Source organism: Erpetoichthys calabaricus, chromosome 6 (assembly GCF_900747795.2).
Source record: "Erpetoichthys calabaricus chromosome 6, fErpCal1.3, whole genome shotgun sequence".
In the NCBI taxonomy this organism is placed as follows: Eukaryota; Metazoa; Chordata; class Cladistia; order Polypteriformes; family Polypteridae; genus Erpetoichthys; species Erpetoichthys calabaricus.
The window spans coordinates 52,923,519-52,931,908 of NC_041399.2; the positions used below are offsets into that span (position 1 = coordinate 52,923,519).

The 8,390-nt window shown below is 37.9% G+C and overlaps 1 protein-coding gene across 3 annotated transcripts in view; it reads left to right on the forward strand.

Annotated features, from left to right (window-relative positions):
- Positions 1-7,546, forward strand: part of dnajc5b (DnaJ (Hsp40) homolog, subfamily C, member 5 beta) — a 67,659-nt gene extending 60,113 nt beyond the window's left edge. For all 3 annotated transcript variants that reach the window (XM_028803580.2, XM_028803581.2, XM_028803579.2), the window contains exon 5: positions 6,948-7,546. In XM_028803580.2, coding sequence (XP_028659413.1) covers positions 6,948-7,048 — 101 coding nt within the window. In that variant the 3' untranslated portion in view covers positions 7,049-7,546. The remainder of the gene's footprint in view (positions 1-6,947) is intronic.
- The last annotated feature ends 844 nt before the right edge of the window (positions 7,547-8,390 follow it).

The window sequence follows — 8,390 nt, forward strand, 5'->3', positions numbered from 1 at the left end:
AAAATTATGTAGCAATGGGACCCATCAGAGAAGAGTTCAAAAGCTGTCTCCCAAATCACTTCAAATATAAGTAAAGAAAAACTGTGTTTCAATTTACTGACTAGCTAATATATCTAGAATGAAGTGGAAAAGACAAAATAACATGAAAATAGTATTACTGAAACTTACAGAAAACCAAACTGCTGTTACACCTGTACCATTTCGTTGGAAGTTAGGAGAAAGATGCAAGCAAAACTTGAAGAAACGCAAAAGACAAAACCACTACATTGTTAGAGACAGATGAAAATTGTTATGACATAATTAGTTTCCAAAAGCAGGAAACTTCAGCAAAGTAGAGAGACTCCACATAAGGCAGGTTTTAATGCGAGTGACACACTGGCATGGTAAAATCTTTTTTGTTGTACCACAAAGCAGGACGAGAAGATAAATTTGTTTTGAATACCACAGCAAAACTCTAAACCAAAGGATCACAATGCTTAGCATTAAAGAACAAAGGTAACCCAAACTTGAAGTCAAAATGGCAGAAAAATAGTCAAGAACTAAGAACTAGAACCACACATGCTAACTTTGTATTTTTTCTTTTGAGGAATATGTGAACTCGGACAAGAAACTGACACCAGGGATCAACCTGTGATCCCCTCACATCACCTCATCCCTGACCTCTGATGTTGCAGCTAGCAATCATAACACAACACAAAATGGTTCCTCTCATGTAAAAAAAGGGTATACTGGGAAAATGCAAATAAATAATAAACACTCTAAAACAACTGCAAAAGACAAAACAAAGCTTAGAAATGATTAAATAAAAGTTGACTGTTTACGTGTTTGCAAAGAAATGAAAGGGGCAAGGGAATGGTTGTCTCCAAAAAAAGCTTAGGACATGGAGTTGCTAGAACAGAGCAACTCTACATTCCTGAGATAGAGATTAGAGGGAGCATTTACCCTGTCAGGGTAGGGCATCTCACAGAAGGCTATCTGTAGAAAATACAGAGCGATTGTGGCACTATTAGAACAAGATGGCAGTGCTCCCTTAGGATGTAAGTTACTGATAGTCCTTCCCATTTTCATTATTAAAGGGGTAACAGCACCTTCTGGCCAGCAGGAATTGTGACCACTTGATAGCTCTCTATGGTATCCTTCTCTGGTTAGTTAGACCATGAGCTGCCACCTAGTGGAGGTGTAGTGCTGGCATCTTGACAATCCTCAGTAAACTTAGAAAAAACAATCAGTTTGGAGAATATATACTATCATGTCAGCCCTCACTGAGCTCAATCTCTATTAGTCAGAGAGACATGCGTCCTAATTACTGTAAATATTGTCATCTCGTTCCAATGTTGCCACAAAACCTCTGTCTTCATAGAATATTCTCTACAGATAGTCTTCCGTGGCAGCTCCTATCCTGACAGGGCCATTGACTCCTTGTCTTCTATTACATGCATAGAAAGTTGTTCTGTTCCATGTCCTGAGTTTTTTGGGGACAGCCATTCCCAAGCCACTTCCATTTTCTTGCAAACATATAAACAACATTTATTTGTTGAGTACAGAAGCAATAAAGCTCAAATGACTTTATAATTCACTTCACTATCAGTCAATAGTCTAGCATCCACCTGCTATTCTGATTACCATGCTTATAAATACCTTGGGTTTGACTATTGATAGCTGGTGAAGTGGTATAACAGTTAGTACTGCTGCCTCACATTTCCAATGACCCCAGTTTGATTCCCAATCCAGCTCCAGTCTGTGTAGAATTTGAATGTTGTCTCTGAGGCTACATGGGAGTTCACACCAGGTAATCTTATTTCTCCAAAACACAGATTAACTGAGGACTCCCTTGTCCCAGTAGGTGGGCATGGGGTCTGGTACTGAACTGGCATGGACTGATGTCATTTCCAGAACTGGTTCCAGTCTTCCCCTTGTCTTCCTCATGTTTAAAAGTCATTATTTTCTTAGAACTACTGCTGCAGTTATTTTTTTACATGAAGTATTTTATGTTTCCACTGAAAAAGATGCTCTACATGTACTAAAACAACCTAAATCAAATTTTCACCCACAGAACAATAAATGATGACACCAATAATTCACAAGAAAATTACTGTGATGGCAGACTGTTTTTAGTCCATTTGCACTCCCCCAACTCCCAATTAAATATGATGTAAAAACGCTGTGCCAAACTTAAATAATTGACACAGGGGAGCAGTCCCACTGAACTGTTTTCCCAGATGTGTTTAAGATTTGTTTAAACTTTGTTTTTAAAGTGCTTTTTTACTCAACACAATTTGTGTTAAGCAGCCTAAGAGTTGTTTTAACAGAAGGTTGTCATTGAGACGCATTTATTTTCAGCCTACATGGCAGAAAATAGAATTGAGACTGTTATTATTGGTCCAGAGAAACAACTGAATTTAACAATTTGTAAAACCAGTTTAGATGACTTAGTACTAGTCTTTGATTAGCGTTCCAACAAATGTTAATATGATATTAGGCATGATGTGCAGGCTTATCCATATTACTAACCGAGAATAAACCGGATATGGACGTAGGTACACGGCAATGGGACCATGAGACGTACTGCGCAGGTGCCTACAGCGCGCGTCTCATAAACCGCAATCGAAGTCTTATCCACCGCGAACGAAGGAGTCACGGCCCAAAAACAAAAGAGCTCAACTAACGTGAATGAGAAATGAAGCAACAACGCGCCCATAGCTAACGACTAACGACACAGCCACACAAAAAAGAGGATTCTGCGCTGCACCCCAGAGTCAAACGGAAGAGGCTACGGAGGCCCCACAGGTCCACAAAGATAGTACGGAAGGTGCGGGAAAGTACGAAAGGCGCAGGCATCCAAAACGCGCTTCTGAATAGGACGTGAAGCAACAACGCGCCACGAACTCTCCGTATTAAACGTACGGCATCCTCACACGTCCAAACCATATAGCATATGTGAATCACATTACAGTGATGCATTATTAATGGTGCAACCACAGAAAACGCTCCGTATTAACAGTAAGTGCAATTATCCATATTACTAACGGTAGACAATGGATAACTAATGGAGTCACGGTCACGGCTCCAAAATGATCCAGCTCAACTAACGGAGCTACAAAAGCGATCCCGCATGGATAAAAACAATAGACGAAGGCGCCTACAACGTGCGTCTGAAACCGCGGAAACAAAACTGTCTCGGCTCCAAAACCAAACAGCTCTGCATGAACAAATACAATGTACATAGATGCCTACAATGCGCGTCAAAAACTGCGGAAGCAAAGCAGGCACGGGTTCAAAACGAAAGACCACAACTGACGGAGATACAAACACGAGCCCGCCTGGATATAATCAATGAACGCAGGCGCCTACAGCGCGCATCTGAAATGCCTCAAGCAATGCAGCCACATATCTCATACATTCATCAATGTATTTCGGGTTACGCCGACAATAATCTCTTTCAAATCTATTTCGGGTTACCCAAGACCAGGGGTTGGCGAGCGAAGCGAGCAGGGGGCAGAGCCCCCTAGTAATATATAAATGTCTGCTGCACAAAACTGAAACATCATAGATCTATGAATTAATATTGATGCATATGCTGTATAAAGCCAACAATATATGCATGATTCTCACTTTTTTCTCATGGACTGAAGAAGAACATGATGGTATATCTGATTAAAAATAGTTTTGTATCAGTCACTTGAATAGCTGGATTTAAATGTCAGTGTTCTGCCGTGAATCGGTAGGTTAGTTTTGAGATATGAACCACTAAGAGCAGGAAATGAGAGAGTAAATGTAGTTTGGGAGAGGCAAGAGTCCAACCAAAAGATAAATAACCAAAACCTTAACTCCTCTAATGAGGGAAAAGACTACAGTAACAGGTTGGGGTACTTCCAGAGTATAACACTGTTAAAAAGGGTGTCAAAACAAAGGAAATGAAAGAGCGGTCTGTGTCATTCACCAAAACACGAGAGCTCTGTCACTTTCAGTTGTGGATTTGCTAATGAACACTAGCTTCCAGTTCGGTGAGTGCTAATATTGAGCACACGGTGGAAGGGGTAGAGCTTTTGAAACCATGGAGGAAATGACATCAGTCATCCCAAGTGGTGGTGAAAAAGGAAAAGATGTCTGTGATAGCACCTGCCAATGTCTCAGAGGATTAGTTCTTATCTTGTTGGAACCCTGAAGGCGTCCATTAAACACGCATATTTGACACTCCCTAAACTGCTCTGAAAAAGCACATCAATGTCCATAAACTTGGATGTTGGTAGTAGTGCACTGCCATCTTAAATACTCTTGGCACAATGACACCATGCCTTCTACTTCTGGTAGTCATGAGTGAGCAATAGAGAACCATTGTTAACAACAATATAGGTGTGACTAATGAAAAATTTATGAAATAGTGGCACCCATTATTGAAAACAACATCCACAATGGTATCATGATAAAGTTACAAAAATAACAATATATATGAAAATCAAGTGCAGCTCAGTCAAATGGTGCTCTTATTCCTTCAGACAGTCTGTTTGTCTCTTGTTAGTTTGTCAGAAAATAAATCAAAACTAAATTTTACAATAATAGCCTTTACTTTACATAGTACTATCAAAAGGACGGTCCATTATAGGACCCAGTTTTAAATGCACTAACTGAGTAGTATGGGAAAAATAACAGAGGAAACAACACAGTTCAGGTAGCCATAATGAGGGATTTTAAAAAGTACTGTACATAACAAAAACACAGCTACTGTATACAACTACAAAGACCAGTGTAGAATTGTGATAGACAAAGAAACAGTGCAGGATAAAGTTATAAGTACAGTTTTTAAAAATGGTTCATATGGCATAGCTGAATACTATCTTTACGAACAGCATGCATTTTTGAAACTCTTCAGTAAAGGGAAAAAATAATGGGAAAGTAGTTTTTAGGTCAAACAGAACTTGTTTATGTAGTAATTGGTCACTTCTCCATTCAAGTTACTTAATTTTAGGGTTGTCAGAAGCTGAAGCCTATACCTGCAGCATAGGAAAAAGGCAAAATGGAGCTCTAGGTAAGGTGCCTAATCACTGTAGGATAGACTCATTCACACACTCTTACCAAGCTAATTTAGAATCACTAATTACACTAATACATAAGTCATTTGAACATTCAAGAAGCAAAGGTTATTTTAGACAGCCCAACACAGAACTAAAGAGAAAGTTCAACCCTATCGTGATGGTGACTGGGCTGAGATTCAGTCTTGCTGAAAAATCAGGAGCCACATGCAGATGCAGATTCACACTAATAAAAAGTCACTTGCGTTAATTATTTCAGGTTTATGCACTGCATTCAACAAGTACTATTATAAGTACAACCGAACATTTAAATATCATCATTCACAGCTTAAAACATCAAGATTCAAATTAAAAACTTGGGATCAATAAATTGGGAGGTACAAACACAAAATGTGTGTATATCATAACAACAGAACATACTGCAGTAAAATAGGAAGCAGGATAGAAAATTGAGTGAAAGCGCATCTTTCAATACCTTCAATTGGAATATGTTGATTGAGATCTATGATTAATCCTTAAAGTGACACTATCTTCCAATCAGCTATACATCTTATCATCTTTATCGATACCTATGTGGGACAAACTGTCGACCAAGATCCACATTAGCTTCTCCTGTGACTGAGAATTCTGTCACACTATATTTCTGACTGTGGTATGTACTTTGGTAGTTCATGTCAATTATCTTGCCAGAAAATACAAAAATGTGCATTCCCTGTACCTTTGTAAGCTAAAAAGTCTAAAGAGTACATCTGTATCACATCACAAGGCTATAGTCCTTCCATTGTTGCCAATCGTATTCTCTAGCTGGACAATTGTGATAACAGCATCTGATGGGCAAAAGAGGATAATTATAGGTAGACCTTGACTTCTGTCTCTTGCATCATCCAAAAAAAAAGGTACACAACTTTGTTTTTTACACGACTATATCTATAACAGTATGGCTATTCTGCCATTTAATACTATACATAAAATACAAAAGAAACTGCAATCAAATAAAGGACAAGGATGGGATAACTGCAGGAATATTTAGTATGACAAATGCAGGTAAGTCTAAATTGGTGATGATGTGCCACATGTATCCTACTTAGAAAGAACTTTTAAGGTAACAGTCAGTACAAACACCAGGAGTGAAAACCTCGATATTTCAAACATAACCTTTCCTATGCACTGGAAAGGACTGTAAGTTTACCCACTTGTTGTGATGCAGATGGTGAAGACCTATAAATACCTGGGAGTGCAGCTGAATGATAAATTAGACTGGACTGCCAATACTGATGCTCTGTGTAAGAAAGGACACAGCCGGTTATACTTCCTTAGAAGGCTGGCATCCTTCAACATCTGCAATAAGATGCTGCAGATGTTCTATCAGACGGTTGTGGTGAGCGCCCTCTTCTACGCGGTGGTGTGCTGGGGAGGCAGCATTAAGAAGAAGGACGCCTCACGCCTGGACAAACTGGTGAGGAAGGCAGGCTCTATTGTTGGAATGGAGCTGGACAGTTTGACATCTGTGGCAGAGCGATGGGCGCTCAGCAGGCTCCTATCAATTATGGAGAATCCACTGCATCCACTAAACAGTGTCATCTCCAGACAGAAGAGCAGCTTCAGCGACAGACTGCTGTCACTGTTCTGCTCCACTGACAGACTGAGAAGATCGCTCCTCCCCCAAACTATGCGACTCTTCAATTCCACCCAGGGGGGTAAACATTAACGTTATACAAAGATATTGTCTGTTTTTATCTGTATTATTATCAATCTTTAATTTAATATTGTTTTTTGTATCAGTATGCTGCTGCTGGAGTATGTGAATTTCCCCTTGGGATTAATAAAGTATCTATCTATCTATCTATCTATCTATCTATCTATCTGATCGTAATTTCTTAGCGAAAAAGTAACAGCAGTGTTCTATATTATTTTCAGATGGAGATACACCAATTGTGATTCAGCCAACCAATGCTAGTGAGAAAACACAGCTGATTGGAGATGGTCATCGCAGTTATAATACAGAATCTTACAACTGAAGAAGTGACAAATGACAGCTGAAAAGAGACCAATAAACATCTGAATTTTACACATACAGTACATTCTGTAATTAATTATTTCACATAAGGATTTGGTATTCACCCTTGCCTGTGGTAGTTTACCAACAGCACAAACTGTATGATGAATAAGTCATTAAAACTCCAGGAATTTCATGGTGTAAATCTTAAGAGTTGTGATAAAAGTGAAGAAAAATGTCAGTATTGTATATAAAAAGGTATTTCAGTTCACCATAACTTTTTCCACGGTGTGTAACTTAACTGTACTGCTTGAAAGAAGTGACCCATGTACTGCTTCAGTGATGAGTTTATAGTTTTATTTATTTTTAAATATACCGTTTGATGTTATGATGTTAAGATTGTAATGATTTACTCCAAGTGTATTTTTATTCTATACATTTAAAGAACAAGCAGAATAATGAACATATATAATGAAATGTATGAAATGAAATATACTGCAATACATAAAAATAATAATATGCCTTCTAGATTTTTTTGTTTTTACTTTGTGATCAAGAAGATACCAAAATTTAAACAAAATGAACTTTTTGATTTATACGAAATTAATTGCAAAAAACTGGATGAGTGAGATGACTACCTTGGGTGTCAACAGTTACCCAAATGTTAAAAAATTATCTTATTATATTCTGAACAACCTATAAACTGTATATCAAAGCAATACTTTTATATGCAAAGGTTTAAGGCACTGCAGCACAATGGTTAACTCCAGGGAGCTAGTCTGACTCCTTGAACAGTCTCTTTTTCCTGGTGGGTTTTCTCTTGCACTCCAAGCTTTTTGGACACTCTGTACTTGAGCAGCATAAATTAATTATATGAATCATTTACAATATTTCTTATATTACCAGTTATATTTATACCCTTGTAAATAATCAAACAGCTGCAACGACTTCTTGAAATGTATAATATACTGGGGGTTATTTCTCATAAACTGGCTTGCTGTTAATTTACTAATTAGATCACATCAATTAACCCAAGATCAGGAAGACACCATCATAAATATAATATGTATTATTATGTATCATCAACTTAAATATATTCTATTAGCATACAACAAATAATATCATGAGATAGGTGGAAGTCTTCTCGGTGATGGACTAGGGTTACATCCAGGATTGATCCTACACAGGATTCAGAAAGCATTTAGACCCCTTCACTTTTTTCACATTTTGCTGTGTTGCAGCTTTGTGCTAAAATCATTTAAATTAATTTTCCATTCATCAAACATCACTTCAGGCTTCAGAATGACAAAGCAAAAACAAGACTTTACAAATGTATGCAAATTTAATAAAAATATTAAAAACAA